At 40.3% G+C, this 17168-nt stretch overlaps 2 protein-coding genes across 2 annotated transcripts; both read right to left on the bottom strand.

Moving 5' to 3' along the window:
* Positions 1-1090: 1090 nt before the first annotated feature.
* Positions 1091-4373, bottom strand: LOC310819222 (solute carrier family 22 member 13-like; the record flags this gene model as incomplete). Its single annotated transcript, XM_083690466.1, has 9 exons — positions 1091-1271; positions 1395-1503; positions 1686-1900; positions 2029-2123; positions 2339-2459; positions 2555-2723; positions 3006-3160; positions 3325-3428; positions 3999-4373. 9 exons carry the CDS (start codon positions 4371-4373, stop codon positions 1091-1093), a joined length of 1524 nt encoding a protein of 507 aa, XP_083546592.1.
* A 2440-nt stretch (positions 4374-6813) lies between these two features.
* LOC310819221 (uncharacterized protein) lies at positions 6814-16735 on the bottom strand (the record flags this gene model as incomplete). Its single annotated transcript, XM_083690465.1, has 19 exons — positions 6814-7024; positions 7127-7235; positions 7472-7692; positions 7834-7928; positions 8189-8309; positions 8488-8656; positions 8969-9123; positions 9309-9409; positions 9528-9923; positions 10777-10900; positions 13920-14126; positions 14420-14528; positions 14653-14867; positions 14965-15059; positions 15161-15281; positions 15575-15743; positions 15888-16042; positions 16147-16250; positions 16361-16735. 19 exons carry the CDS (start codon positions 16733-16735, stop codon positions 6814-6816), a joined length of 3252 nt encoding a protein of 1083 aa, XP_083546591.1.
* Between the last annotated feature and the right edge of the window lie 433 nt (positions 16736-17168).

Here is a 17168-nt window from a genome sequence, read left to right as displayed (position 1 = left end):
ACCTAATGTTTCCCACTCCTTTAAGTATTTTGTCCCTTCAACTATTACTTGGGCCGGTCCTACATAGGAGCCGCGTTCCGTCGCAACTGCATGTTTTCCGTTATTATTCCGTTATTATTATTTTTTTATTAATAACGGAAAATAATATTTCCTTTATGTAAATTGCACTCTCAATATTGCCTCACTACTATTTAAACTTATCGTCCAGACGTTATTTCCGTCTCTGGTTCTTACTTCACACTGTGTCTCTACGTGTGTCAAATGCGTCTTCCAGTACTGAAAGATGACTCCCAAGGAATGAACACCTGGCGCCTTATTGTCAGGGCTACATGTGATGTCAGATGGGCAACAGTAAAGCTGACATACAGTACAGCACACTGAGATCATGTTATTCCCAGACAGACTCGTGCTTATTTACAGATACTATAAACCTTGCTTATGTCTTGCAGATTGAACATTACCTAATGTTATGTCATGTTAGTTTTGTTGAACCCTACAGTTTAGAGTTCAAACTTGTTCAGAGCTTAGGGCGAAAAGGACAATACATAAAACATTTACACAACATTTTATTCCCCTCTTGTGTGACAATGTCTTACCTTATGGGTCCTATTCAACCAAACCCATTGACTGTGTATGCTAGGAGTCACCTACTCAGCAAAACAGTATTTACAGTGTAAAACAAACAAACTCTAACTCTTACAGTGTAAAACAAGATATATCCAGTTAATAATCTCAATCATCGTTGTATTCTGTGTTTCATGTGTTCTCCGTCAGGGTGGCACGTTCATTGGCAGTGCCCGCTGTAAGGAGTTCCATACCCACGAGGGTCGTCTGAAGGCGGCCCACCACCTGGTGCAGCGCGGCATTACCGTGATCAGGGGGGACGGCAGCCTGACGGGGGCCAACCTCTTCAGGGAGGAGTGGAGCGGTCTGCTGGAGGAGCTCATACAACAGGGTGAGGAGTCGGGGGCTGTGGAATTATCTGGGAACCAAGAATCCAATCGCTCTTGATTTAGTGTGGGATTGAAGGGAGGAGTCAGTCATTCCTGGAGTTTGTCTTAGTGAGACACGGCTGTTGCCCTCAGCCATATCAGAAGAGTTCTGTTCTCCTGGTCTCAGGAAGCAAAAAGCTGAGCATCCCACCAGCCAATGAGAGGCTGCTGAACACGATAGTGGGTATGGACCAGTGGTACATGGCGAATAGGTTGACCATTGGAGAGAGCATTCCAGAAATCCTTGTTGCTATGTTGCCCAACCCAGTAGCTGTCTGTCTGAATGAATGAAGGAGCCAAAAACATTTCAAAGTAATGCAGAATCATTCAATCACATATTATCCACTAGGGTCAGTCAACATCCTGTTTGCAGTACATTCATGGACTTTGGACAGGACCTACCTGACAGAAGTGGGAAACAGTTCCTGGATGTAAACATTGCATACTGAACCAGCCCAGCTCATGAAAAACCTCCCAGTGGTGGCAAGGGCAGTAATAGCAATGGCATTGTCTGTAATATAATTTCAATATAAAGTTAAACCCTGTGTGATCACACAGTATGGCAACAAGTTAAGATACATGTAGCACACAGTCAATAAGATAAAGTAATTGGCGATGACAATCAACATTACACAATGACTTTGGGTTTTAATGATTGCCTGTGGATTAATTAGTTTGGCAGCAGTACATTACCTTGTGGAACAGCAAGGATAAGCATGCAGACAGATCCACCAATCAGAAGGGCGGCCATTAAGGATATCCGTCTCCCCAACACCTCCAAAAACCAGATAGAGAGTAAGTGAGCTGGTATATCTGTGAGACCGAACATAAGCTGCGTAAAGAAGATGTCCAAGCCAAAGTTCCCGACATTGAAGGTGAGGCAGTAGAAGACCACGTTTACTGAAAACCTTGGATTTTTAAAAACAAAAGACACACATATTTTACTGTCTGTCATGTACTGTACAGTTCATACTGTAAATGACAGGCTGTTACCTAACGAGACTTGTTGACTTTTAGGAGAAGACATTTAACTTACCATGCAAATGATATAAGTAGGAAATATTTCCGAAGTACTGGTGAGGTGATGAGAACTCTTATGCCTCCCTTCTCTACAGTTTTTTTCTTAGCAATCTGGAATAAAGAAATGCTCATTGGGAAGATGTCCCATATTCGATGCATGGAACAACTTGTTGGACATGATTGTAAATCATAAACATATGTATGCACCAGTGTGTCATGACAAGAACCTACAGCTGCCAGGCTAGCATTGGGTCTTTTCTAAGTAATCAATTATTTCTTTTTAGTATTTTTAGTGAGTTTACAATTGTGAGTGTGTCACACCTGACCTTTTCCAGTAAAGTATCTGGAACTGTGCATTTGTTTATTGCTGCTGCCCTGAGTATGAACTCCTTTGCTTCCGCTGTTCTTCCCCGGTCCAGTAACCATCTGACTGATTCAGGAATAAACCTGGTAATACATGATGAGCATATAATTAGTCATGTTATTGTTGATAATCAATGATAAACACACAAAAGCAATAATCAAAATATGAATATAAACACCATATGTAGGTGAGGACCAGTGCCACTGGAGCAGCCATGATGAACTGGGCCAATCTCCAGTTACGGATTAAGAAGATCATGCCAGCAAGGATGCATTGCCCAACTCCACCGAAGAACTGGCACAAACCGGATGAATACGATCTCCTTGTCACTCCAACCCATTCAGTAGCTACACAAAGACACATACAGTATATAACATCTACAGCATCTACTGTCTATGCCTCACAGTATTCAGTGATACATTGTGACATTCTACAATGATTGTATGAATTTTCTATGATGTGTTTTTATCAGATTTGTTGGCATTGCAACTTATTTGGTGTTCTCAATCAAGTTACGGTATATAGTATGATGTTGTTTCTGTTTCTTTAGTTTAAAATTATATTCTAGGACATGTTTTACCATTGTGATAATATGATAATATTTGCCAATGTAATGGAAGATATTTGACCTAATACAATGCAGTTAACTCGATACCCTCCATAGGAGATTCCAACAACAAATAGGGAAGCTAAATACAGGGAAAAATTGGGAGCCAGCCCTGTTGTTGCAGTGAAAATAAACATGAGCACCATGGGTATCTGACTTGCTCTTTTGCGACCAAATCTGGAAGAGACAGGTGAAAGACAAAGCCTTTTTGTTATAGACAAACAAACATTTTAAATTTAATATATTAATGAAAAGATAATACTTTGATAAACATTTTGAAAAAGTTTGGTGGCAAGGGTAGGACATTTGGTGGAAAGGGTAGGCACTTCAAGGGTACTTACGATTCAGCAAATGGTCCAAACAAGAGTGAACCAGTGACAACACCAGCCATGAACACTGTTTGTGCAAAACCAGCTAAATTTGCTCTCCCACAGACAAGATCAAACTGCAAAAGAAATCAAGTCAGATATCATATTAGCCAGTTATTGACATGTGCATGTGGAATATTATGGTTGTGTACCGTTTCGCCCTATTCCTTAGTTTACGTTTGTCTTTGTTTCATGTTATTCATTTATTGTTTGCTGTTTTATTTTGTTTTTCTCTCCTTGTCTCTCGTTTCAGACACTTCACTTCCTGCCACTGTGTGTTTCCCGCCGGTGTGATATCTACCCCGCCCTGATTGGTGTCACCTGTCCCTCATCATCCTTCCCTCTCCTGTGTATTTAATCTGTGTGTTCCCCTGTTCCCCCAAATGTACCAGTGATCTATCCTTGTGTTACTTGTTTTCCCGTTTTTTTTATCTCTGCTATTTCCATGACTCTGCCTGTTGCCTTCTCCTTATAGGATTTTATGCCTTACCCTTTGACTGCCTACCTGTGCACTGAACCCTGTTTTTGGAAAGTAAAGACTATTCTTTTGATTCAAGTTTTTTGTCTCCGAGTCATGCGTTTGAGTCCTTTCCCTGAGTACTCCTACTATTACAGGTTGGTAATGCACTCAGCCAGTCAATGCTTACATCAGTGACTATGGTGGCCTCATACATTGTCTTGTCATACACCCATCCATTCTGACACTCTGTGGTCTGATTGAGTCCATACTCCCTAATGGTGTTGATGTCCCAGTCCACAGGGGCAAACATCAGACATCTACTGAAGGTTCCATCCTGCTCCCGGGGGACGGTCAAGTTTAGCTGTTCCTCACCGGTCAGATTAGGACCAGCTCTACAAATCCAGTCTGTGTTACAGTGGCGGCTAGGATTTGCCTGAATAAAAATCAGGCTGGCAAAGTGGAAAGGCAGTATAATATTCGGGAGGCTTAGTCCAAGCACAACAAGCTTCTGGTACAATCCAAAGTCTCCAATGGTCCCCAGGACCTCACTGAAGTCAGCCATATTAATGCTGGTGATTCTTTTCTTGAGGAGCCGCAGAAAGGAGTGTCATAGAAAGACCTTTAAACAAAGTAAGTGAATGTTTAACCACACAATACAACAATATTAAAGACACAGTACAACAATATTCAGCCAGGATGATTCAGCAGATGAATCATAGAATGTATGCAAGCAGATTACATGATAATAAAAAACAAACTCATGCAAACCCCTTTTTTAGATTCAACACTCCACATTTAAATTAAATTAAGTTTCCATTGTGTTCCATCCAAACCCAAAGATTGGCTATTCCTGTCTCAGATGACATCTCATCATCATCTCTGGATCATGACTTCTTCTCTGCTGATGCCTCTACTGATTCCCTCAGCATGCTTGAATCTCCAAAATCAACAGAAAATCAAAATATATTTGGATGACTAATGAGTTTATAATCCCTGACCAAGCACCCACAAGGCAGGATGAGACCAATGACACTGATAATCTTTCCTCTGAGGGGCAGAACCAAAAATCTTTTGGTTTGAGCACACCCAGTGTTGCCTTTGACATATTTAGTGACAGTACAAAGGGCAGTATCCCTGCTCAGGCACCTGCTACCAATGTGTTTGACCAAGATGGAGCAGATGCCTTCTCTGATCTGAAGCTTTTCATCTTTCCTGATGACCCCTTATGGATGACAAATAACCTTGCCAGTGGAGGTGCGTTCACTTAGCAGCTAAGCCTTTGAGGACTTCTTGGGTTTAGATAGCACAGCGATGGCTTCACCTGCTGTTCAGAGTCGTCTTTTCCCTGATGACATATTCACATCAAATCCAGTAATGCCACCAACATCTGCACCAAGAGATCCAAATTCGTTCATGGATGCCTTTTTTGGATCCAATCAGTGATAACATTGCAGCAGTGACAAAAACCCCTCCTGCAAACGACAATATCTGGATGGATGACTTACTAGGATAGTGATGTGAAGAATGTGGATACTTTTACATGAAAGTAATATAATAATAATAATAATAATAATAATAATAATAATAATAATGCATTCATTTTGTATAGTGCTATTATCAAAGACAATACATTGAATGGAGAGAACAAGAATAGAAAGATAATTAAAAAGTAAAACAAAAGCAGTCAGTAAAAACAACAATACAAATAGTTAAAGATTAAAAGCAAGGTTAAAAAGATGGGTTATATATACTGTATGTCAAACCACTTAACTCAACTACTATGCAAATACAAATAAATTACTAATGTACTTTGAAACAGCATGTTAATACAATGTTATTACCGTATACCAAATGGTACTGTATATGTTGTGATGCCTTTTTTGATGAATCCCAAAACAAAATACTTTACCAGTAATCATAAAAATGTCATGAGGTAATTATGATGTAGTTGTATTAATAATCTATAAATACATAAGGTAAATAGTGGACTGTAGGTAATGTTTTACCTCAAATGTAATACTGTGCATTTTCTTTCATCAAATAAAGGTTAAAACTGATCTAACTGTGTTTGAGTGCTTGATGCTGATCAAGTTGAATTGACAATGCAATGTGAAATTGTGTATATTGATCAGGATTAGAGTACTGTCATAATATATTAAATTGTTCAATACTGTTGATTTTATGTGCCATAACTTCTAACTGTAAATGTTGACCAACTTGAACGTTGACATATGCTGACCTGAAGATAATCCTAGTGATGTGACTCAAAAACTCTCATTAATAACAAACTGTATTGTTGTCACTTCAAATCTAAATCTGTAATAAAGTACCGTTTCCAAATAATTTCACACAAATGTATAGAACTTCATACTCAATCATATCATACGAATGAATAAGGCTTGACCTACTACTCTAATGAACAAAGTCATGATTTAATCAAAAACAAACAACTTTTCTCATAATATAATTTTTTAATATTTAAAATATTTAAAAAAATATTTAAAATCACACAATCTTCATTTCAGTTTTTCAGAAGGTAAAAGTACTGAATTATTTTGTGGCTCAGATTATCTCAGGTTCTCATCAGACTCCTAACAGTTCAAATCAAATTCATTGTAGTTTGTCTAAACGTACAAAGCATTTGAAATTCAATTTACAAATCTGTAGCATTGTAATTTAATGAATATGTATTGTCATATTTTGTCTTTGACCTTGAGATGTTTCATACATTTTTGGATAGTGCAATGAGAATAGGTAATGTATGCACTAAAAATACATTTCACAAAAAAAATAAACCTACAAAAAAGACATGATTTACAGTTTGGTTGATCTTTCATTTGTAGGTGTGTCCACCCTCAGCTCACTTGCTTTCTTCATTTGGGTCACATTTCTACATGAAAAAAATGATAATGTTATTATAATGTTACCAATCTACTTTGTAACTGTTAGAACATTTCATTTGCTTCATATGTATGTTCACCTTCACCCAGTCTCTGCCATGCTTACCTATTGCCCTCAGCCTCATCAGTAGTGTCAGGCAGTTCTCTTCTCCTGGTCTCAGGAAGCAGGAAGCTTAGAGCCCCACTAGCCAATGAGAGGCTGCTGAAGATGATATTGGGGATGGCCCAATGAAATACAACGAGCTGGTTGAGCAATGGAGACAACATCCCAGCAATTCTGGTTGCTATGGATCCCAAGCCTGTGGCCGTTTGTCTGAATAAGTAAAAGGGAAAATTCATTTAAAAGTAATTCAGGGTTATTCAACAATATTACTAATGTCTTGGCATTATGTGTACCAAACTTCACAGAACTTACCGAACAGATGTAGGAAACAGCTCCTGAACATATACATTGCATACTGATCCCGCCCAGTTCATTAAAAACCTCCCAGCCGTGGCCAGGGCAGTAATAGCAATGGCACCATCTAAAGTTGAATTGAGGTAAGACAGACAACACTTGGCAACAAGCAAAACACATGAAGTAAGATCCACAGAACAGTTTGTGTAGAGTATGGGCTCAGCTCAACATAAGACAACTTTTGATATGTGGGTGCATTATACCTTTAATATACATTGAAATTTTTTCCCTTGCTAGGATCAATATAATGCCTCTGGTAATTAGTTTTGTCACACATCACGGTTATACATCTTGGAATTGTACCTTGTCTTTGTGGAACAGCAAGTATAAGGATGCAGACGAGTCCCCCGATCAGAAGGGTAGACATGAGAGATATTTTTCTCCCCAACGCTTCCATTAACCATATGCAGAGTAAGTGAGCTGGTATTTCTGTGAGACCGAACAGAAGCTGTGTAAAGAAGATGTCCAAGCCCAAGTTCCCGACATTGAAGGAGAGGCAGTAGTAGGAAAGGTTCAATGAAAACCTTGGATTTGATATAAAAAAAGAGATATGAAGTGTTAGTAGTTTACATGTGAATATGAGGCTACCAACAAAAAGTGACTTGTACGTTCATTATGTCTTATTCAAGATTTGTTTGGACTGAAATGTCTTGTTTCAAATTTACCATCCAAATGTTATGGTTAGGAAATACTTCCTTAGTACGCGTGAACTGATGAGAACTCTTATGCCTCCCCTTTGTACAACTTTGTTTTCAGAAATCTGGAATAGAGGTGTTGGTTATTGCATTATGTGCATACTGTATAAGCAGTGGATGAAACAACTTATCAGACATGAGTGCAAAGCATGGGATCCAAATGATATACATTTGTGAAGCATAAACCATGAGAATATTTGCCCAGCAAAAGTGAGTTATATCCATCTATCCTGACTTGTTTGGGGATTAGAATATGGACAATTAGTTCATGCATTGCAGGATGCAAAAACCATATGGTTGAAACAATTCAATAGTCAAACCATACCTTCTCTAGTAGCGTATCTGGAACTGTGCGTTTGTTGATTGCTGCTACTTTGAGTATCAACTCCTTCGCCTCCTCTGTTCTCCCCCGGTCCAGTAACCATCGGGCTGACTCAGGAATAAACCTGGTAATATATGATAGGCATACAATCAAAGTCTTATCATGTTATAATTATAATGAATATTTTACTTGTAATGGGACAAAAGGAAACTTTTAAACTATTCATATGAAAGAAACGAGGCATTTGACTATTAACAAGCATGTTAATTAATTAATTTGTTTAATTAAGATTATATACGCACCATATATAAAAGACGACTATGGTAATTGGTGCAGCCATGACAAACTGGGCCAATCTCCAGTCACGGATGAAGAATATCATGCCAGCAAGGATGCACTGGCCAAATCCACCAAATAGTTGACTCACACAGGACGCATAGGACCGTCTTGTCACTCCAACCCATTCAGTGGCTACAAAAAAAAACTTCATTAACATTTAATAAAAAAAAATAAAAAAATGCAACACCCTACTTTCCAATAAACAATGTTTGAAAAACATGAATTATTGTATTCTGCATCTCATGTGTACCAGAGAATATTATGTTACAACATAATTGAATGTCATTACAACAAGCTGACAAACACATTATTGACTGTATATTATATTTGTATATGTATTGTATTATCTATTCTGATAAAATTTAGCTTGCTTGACATTTTGATATCCTGAATTGGCTTGATATGCTTCTGCTTAAAGAAAAACAATTATATCCTGCATTTTACCTAATACAATGCAGTTGACCCTAAATCCTCCATATGAGAGGCCAACCATAAACTGGGATGCCAGATACAGGTAAAAGTTGGGAGCCAGGCCTGTTGTTATAGTAAAAATGAACATGAGCACCACTGGTATCTGGGTTGCTCGTTTGCGACCAAATCTGGAGGCAAAAAGGTGAGAAAGTCATCTTGGTAAGGACAAACAGCTTTAAACTAATATAATTTGATGAATGAATGGTCCTCCTGATATGTGTTAATGTAAAGTTCTTACAGAGAAAATGAAAAATAATAAAACAAGGTATACTGCTATGTAATAGACATTCCTTACTACTTCATGTGTACTTACGATTCAGCAAAAGGCCCAAACAAGAGTGAACCAACAAGTATTCCAGCCATAAATACTGTTTGTGCAACTCCAACGTTAGCTTTGCCACAAACAAGATCAAACTACAACAAGAAACATCTGATATCATAGCAGTTGGTGAATGACATTCAGTTATTTTTTTGTTATGGTTACTAAGACAGCTGTTCATTTCAAAGACCCAATCAATCTTACAGTACTTACATCAGTGACTATGGTGGCCTCATACATTGTCTTGTCATACACCCATCCATTCTGACACTCTGTGGTCTGATTGAGTCCATACTCCCTAATGGTGTTGATGTCCCAGTCCACAGGTGCAAACATCAGACACCTACTGAAGGTCCCATCCTGCTCCCGAGGGACGGTCAAGTTCAGCTGTTCCTCACCGGTCAAATTAGGACCAGCTCTACGGATCCAGTCTGTGTTGCAGTGGCGGCTAGGGTCTGTCTGAATAAAAAGCAAGCTGGCAAGGTGAAAAGGTAGAATGAGATTGGGAAAGCATAGTCCCAATAGGATAAGTTTCTGGAACAATCCAAAGTCTCCGATGGTCTTCAGAATATCACCGAAGTCAGCCATGTTGATGCTGGTGATTCTTTTCTTGAGAAGCCCCAGAAAGAAAGTGTTGTGTCACAGAAACATCTTTAAACAATGTAAATTAATGTTTAACTACACAGTACAGCAATATTCAGCTCGGATGATTCAGCAAATGTCAGGATAGTTAGCCCAGTTGGAAATAATTTCCAACCTATGCCATACTTTACACACAAATGTTCTACAGTCAAGTTTTGTATTTTAAAGTCTAAACAAAGTATATTCAAGATAATATTTGCACTTCTGAAGCTCCTTTGGGGTCTATACAATGTATGCAAGCAGATTACATGATCAGTATAAACAAAGCTCATGCAAACCCCTTTTTTTATTTAACACATTTAAATCCCAGAATTAAAAATAAATTAATAACAGTGACATTGGTAATAAGGCTGGTTTAATTCTCTGGGCAACAGTAAAGCTGACATACAGTACATGCACACTGAGGTCATGTTATTCCCAGACAGACTTGTGCTTATTTACAGATACTATAAACCTTGCTTATCTCTTGCAGATTGAACATTACCTAATGTTTTGTCATGTTAGTTTTGTTGAATCCTACAGTGTTCAAACTTGTTCAGAGCTTAGGGTGAAAAGGACAATGCATAAAACATTTACATAACATTTTATTATTGTCACCTCCTGTGTGACAATGTTTTACCTTATGGGTGCTATTCAACCAAACCCACTCACTGTGTATGCTAGGAGTCACCTACTCAGCAAAACAGTATTTACAGTGTAAAACAAACAAACTCTAACTCTTACAGTGTAAAACAAGATATATCCAGTTAATAGTCTCAATCATTGTTTTATTCTGTGTTTCATGTGTTCTCCGTCAGGGCGACACGTTTATTGGCAGTGCCCGCTGTAGGAGTTCCATACCCATGAGGGTCGTCTGAAGGTGGCCCACCACCTGGTGCAGCGCGGCATCACTGGGGGACGGCAGCCTGACGGGGGCCAACCTCTCCAGGGAGGAGTGGAGCGGTCTGCTGGAGGAGCTCATACAGCAGGGTGAGGAGCCGGGGGCTGTGGAATAATCTGGGAACCAAGAATCCAATCTCTCTTGATTTAGAGTGGGATTGAAGGGAGGAGTCAGTCATTCCTGGAGTTTGTCTTAGTGAGACTCGGCTGTGGCCAGAGCACATTCACACACGCATTTTTTTGTAAGTTTCTTTATTGAAAACTCTCCAAGAAACCTGACAGCTAAACGTTATGGACATTTCAATGAGAGGCTGCTGAAAACGATAGTGGGTATGGACCAGTGGCGAATAGGTTGAGCATTAGAAATCCTTGTTGCTATGTTGTCCAACCCAGTAGCTGTCTGTCTGAATCAATAATGCAGGATCATTCAGTCACATATTATCCACTAGGGTCAGTCAATGATGCAGTACATTCCTGGACCAGTATGGCAACAAGTTAAGATACATGTAGCACACAATATGTTACGGTTCCCCCTCCTAACCAACCCTCTGGCACCACCTCGAGGCCGCGGCCGTCATCACTGGAGCGTCCTCCTCCCAGTCGACAGCGCACCTGGACCCGATCCCCAATCAACGCACCTGCAACCCATCCCCAATCAACGCCCCACTTAAACCCTGCCTGAGCCTCAGTCTAGTGACAGAACGTACTTTGACCATATGTTAACTTTTGTGGATATTTGCATACTACGCCCTCCAGTGACTCCTAGTGCTCCTTGTGTCTGTCTGTCTCCTCATCGTTGCCTTACCCCTTGTCTCCTGTGTTTCTCCTGCAGTCCCGACCCCCTTGGATTCCGCCTCGACCCTCCCACAGACCTAGCCCCTTCGTCTCCTCGACCCTCTACCCCTGTCCCACGGACCTCGCCCCCTCCCAGTTCCCACGGCTCCTTCCCCTCCCCTGATACTGGACCTCCCCATCAACTACTCTCTGGATTACCCTTACTCTCCCCCTTCCCTTACTCTCCCCCTTCCCTTACTCTCCCCCTTCCCTTATCCCTTATCCATTATTATTATTATTATTATTATTATTATTATTATTATGCGTATACTGTAGATCATTGCGTATAAATCATTGTGATAATTGTGTATTCTTTTAATCACCCCACTCCATTGAACCCAGTAACATTCGCAGTATAGTGAGTAACAGTAAAAGATTTTGACAGTCTATCAAGTACAGTCTATCAAGCACAGTCTATCAAGCACAGTCTATCAAGTACTGTACAATGATTTCTTGTGGCGCATAGCAGAACGAAAACAAAGACAGTTCTATGCAGCAATAAAGTCAATACTTGATAATCCCTAAAGTCATTCATTGATACAGTCATTGCAACATAAAGTATTTCATCATCCTGTTATGTAAGATTCACCCAGACTTATACAGTATCAGACATATACTTTTGTATGATTTTAGAGTTTGGTTGAAGTTCCGCTGTTAAAATCATGCACTTTCAGATCACTTGCATTCTTCATGGTGCTCACATTCCTATAGAAAAAAAAAAGAAAACACAAATTCATTGATCCAGTCCAAGCCACGTTACCACAAGTGTGACAGGCGGGGTTCAAACCTGGGTCTCCCACACAGAAGATCCAAGAAGATCCAAGCATCTACCATTAGGCCAAGAGAACATCCTAAAGGTCCACAGACGACACTTTGGAGTTTAAATGTGTCAGGCAGGACTACCGCATCATGAGTGTGTGATTACAAATCACCTCCACTACTTTGCTACACCTTGCTAGTACCGTGTTGGACCCCCTTTTGCCTTCAGAACTGCTTTAATTCTTTGTGGCATAGATTCAACAAGGTGCTGGGAACATTTTTTGGTCAATTTTGACATGATAGCATCACGCAGTTACTGCAGATTTGTCGGCTGCACATCCATGATGCAAATCTCCCGTTCCACCACATCCCTAAGGTGCTCTATTGGATTGAGATCTGGTGACTGTGGAGGCCATTGGAGTACAGTGAACTCATTGTCATGTTCAAGAAACCAGTTTGAGATGATGTGAGCTTTGTGACATGGCACATTATCCTGCTGGAAGTAGCCATCAGAAGATGGGTACACTGTGGTCATAAAGGGATGGACATGGTCAGGAACAATACTCAGGTAGGCTGTGGCGTTTAAACAATGCTCAATTGGTACACACAAAGTGTGCCAAGAAAATATCCCCCACACCATTACACCACCACCACCAGCCTGAACCGTTGATACAAGGCAGGATGGATCCATGCTTTCATGTTGTTTACGCCAAATTCTGACCCTACCATCTGAATGTCGCAGCAGAAATCGAGACTCATCTCGTTTCCTGTTCTTAGCTGACAGGAGTGGCACCCGGTGTGGTCTTCTGCTGCTGTTGCCCATCTGCTTCAAGGTTCAATGTGTTGTGTGTTCAGAGATGGTCTTCTGCATACCTTGGTTGTAACGAGTGGTTATTTGAGTTACTGTTGCCTTTCTATCATCTTGAACCAGTCTGGCCATTCTCCTCTGACCTCTGGCATCAACAAGGCATTTTCGCCCAGAGAACTGCCGCTCACTGGATATTTTCTCTTTTTCGGACCATTCTTTGTAAACCCTAGAGATGGTTGTGCATGAAAATCCCAGTAGATCAGCAGTTTCTGAAATACTCAGACCAGTCCGTCTGGCACCAACAACCATGCCACGTTCAAAGTCACTTAAATCACCTTTCTTCCCCATTCTGATGCTCTGTTTGAACTTCATATATATACAGGGACAATCAACATTTCTGTAAATGCCATGAGCCGGTTTTAGCCTTGAGCCGGCTAATGTACATCTACAGTACAGTCCCTGGGCAGATGTTTAAAACAGTTCAAACAAACATACATTAGGTTGCGGGTTTGATTCCTGCTGGGACCATATATATATATATACAAGAAATGTACTCACTGTAAGTCACTTTGGATAAAAGCATCTGCTAAATGGCATATATTATCATGTATTATTATACCACTGCATAGTTATTGGGATATTGATTGTATATTGATTGAACACCCAATCTCTGGTATGCTTACCTCTTGACCTCAGCCTCAACAGTAGAGTCAGACAGTTCTGTTCTCCTGGTCTCAGGAAGCAGGACGCTGAGAGCCCCACTAGCCAATGAGAGGCTGCTGAAGATGGTAGTGGGTATGGCCCAGTGGTATGTGGCCAATAGGTTGACCAATGGAGACAACAAACCTGCGATTCGGAAAGCTGTGGAACCCAAGCCAACGGCTGTTTGCCTGAATGAATCGAGGGGGGTATAAATTATGTGTTAATGCTATATATAGATATATAATATTATCACATTCTATCAGTGGAGGCTGGTGGAGGTAGAAATCGGAGGACGAGCTCACTGTACAGCAATGCATAATGCAAACACGTGTGTGATACCATTCCTCATTCCAATCCATGCATTACAATGAGCCTGTCCTTCCACTTCTACCTCCACCAGCCTCCACTGCATTCTAAGATCTAAGAACTTGATTTGATGTTATGATATTTCATGATGTGATGTGAATCTTATTTGGCCAACCTGACAGAAGTGGGAAACAGCTCCTGAATGTAGACCATGCATACTGAGCCCGCCCAGTTCATCAAGAACCTCCCAGTGGTAGCAAGAACGGTGATAGCAGTGACGCTATCTGAAATGAAGTAATGATAAGACCATCGTCATAACGCTTATAAGCTAATGATTGACTGAAGATTGCGTTTCAGGATCACTGGGGTCATTGTAGTTAAAGACCAATGACTCGAACTCTAGCCTACCTTGTGGGACAGCAAGGGTTAGGAAGCAGATGAAACCTCCAGCAAGGTGGGTGGTTGTGAGGGATATCTTTCTCCCCAAAACTTCCAACAACCAGATACAGAGTAGGTGAGCTGGTATTTCTGAGGCACCAAACATGAACTGTACCAGAAAGATGTCCAAGCCAAATTTACCCACATTTAGAGACAGGCAGGAGTAGCCAAGGTTTAACGCAAACCTTGACATCATGAAGACACAGAAAAGAGACATTAGATATATTAATAATTATATAACCAAATGTAACTTCCTTATGTCTATATAGCGCTCACACTTACCATCCAAATGATAAAATTAGGAAATATTTCATTAGAACAGGTGAAGTAAAGATAATTTTAATTCCTCCGCTTTGTATTTTCCTTTCTTCAGTTACCTGGAGAGTAAACACACCTTTATTCTAGCCATGCCTTTTACCAGGTTGACAGAAAAGATTGAAATGAGAAAAAAAGTTGAACAGCATTGACACTGACGCACCTCCTCCAGTAACGTATCTGGGACCGTGCGTTTGTTGATTGCAGCGACCCTGAGTATCAACTCCTTTGCTTCTTTGGTTCTCCCCTGACTTAGCAACCACCTGGCAGACTCAGGAATAAACCTGTAAAGGTAGACTTGAACTTGAACAAATATTTCTGGATAGAATCAATAACTGCTGGAGAAACCTACAATACACGCCATTTAGCTGACGCTTTTATCCAAAGCGACTTACATTGCAGTGAGTGCATACATTTCAGTATGTATGGTCCCAGCAGGAATCAAACCCACAACCTAAGCATTGTTAGCACCATGCTCTACCAACTGAGCTACAGAGGACCACAATGATCAGACAACAATGATCAGATGTTGATATCAAGTGAATGGTGGAATAGACCCATTTACAATACAACATACCATATGTAAATGAAAACTACAGCTTGCGGTGCAGTCAAGACATACTGGGCAAGTCTCCAGTCACGGATGGCGTACACCAAACCAGCGAGCACACACTGACCAACACCCACAAACATCTGGTTTAGACAGGAGGCGAAAGACCGCCTAGTCAGTCCAATCCACTCAGTGGCTACAGAGAGAAACACACACTTACAGTAAAACACGTTTTGTACAGGCACCTCAGGGTCTTCAAAAACACACACTGATATGTCACTTATTCATGAGCCAGTGTTAATGAGGTAAATGGACCATAGGCTGGAACAGAGTACTTTACCTAAAACAGTGCTGTTGATCCGAAATCCTCCTAATGCAATCCCTACTATAAACTGGGATACCAAGTACAGATAGAAATTTGGAGACAAGCCTGTTGTCACAGTGAAAATTAGCAAAATTACTATTGGTATCTGGGTTGTTCGCTTGCGACCATACCTAGAGTTGAAAAGGTGAAAGAGAAATTTTTTACAATGGTGTGCCTTTTATAAACAATTCAATGTATTTGTATAAATGTGTTTATTCAACACTAAAGCACTTACGATTCTGCAGTAGGCCCAAATAAGAGACAACCAACAAGAATGCCAGCCATGAACACTGTTTGTGCAACTCCTACTAGATAAGCTTTGTCACACACAAGATCAAACTGCAAAACAAAGTATCTGAAATCAGGATGGAAGGAAGTGGAGTTGTTTAAAACAATATTTTTACACAATGTCAATAAATTATGTAATACTATAGATGTCAGAAACTTACATCAGTGACTATGGTGGCCTCAAACAGTGTCTTGTCATACACCCATCCATTCTGACACTCTGTGGTCTGATTGAGTCCATACTCTCTAATGGTGTTGATGTCCCAGTCCACAGGGGCAAACATCAGACACCTACTGAAGGTTCCATCCTGCTCCCGGGGGACGGTCACGTTCAGCTGTTCCTCACTGGTCAGATTAGGTTGAGCTCTACGGATCCAGTCTGTGTTACAGTGGCGGCTAGGGTCTGTCTGAATAAAAATCAAACTAGTGAAGTGGGCTGGCATTATGAGATTCGGTAGGGTAAGACCAAACAGAATAATCTTCTGGAACAATCCAAAGTCTCCGATGGTCCTCAGGACTTCTCCAAAATCAACCATTCTGACGTAAGGGACAGTCTAATTAATGGAGGAGCCGCAGCCTAGACATCCAACAGCTGTGTGGCATAGAAGTACCTCCTGAAACAATATTTAACCTCTGGACAATATTCAACTGGTGTGTGGATAATTCACTTTTTGGAAGTGAAAAACCCAGGTGTACTATCTGCTATTAAGCCTCATGTGAAAATGTTTGTTGATGAAGCTGTATACTTTCACTCTCCTCTGTGTGACTCTTGATAGATTGTAAGAATGAATATATGAACACAACGCAGGATACTAACATCATATGGTCAGGGTGTGATTTGTGGAGTGGAAAAGTATGGGAAATTCCACTTGTTTGTGACAATTGTCTGATGAAGTACAGTATGTCAAATAAGGTGAAGATAATATATAATAATAATAATAATAATAATAATAATATATGCCATTTAGC

Source organism: Argentina silus (assembly GCF_951799395.1).
Source record: "Argentina silus genome assembly, chromosome: 18".
Taxonomy (NCBI): Eukaryota; Metazoa; Chordata; class Actinopteri; order Argentiniformes; family Argentinidae; genus Argentina; species Argentina silus.
This window is presented reverse-complemented; position numbering and strand designations above follow the sequence as displayed.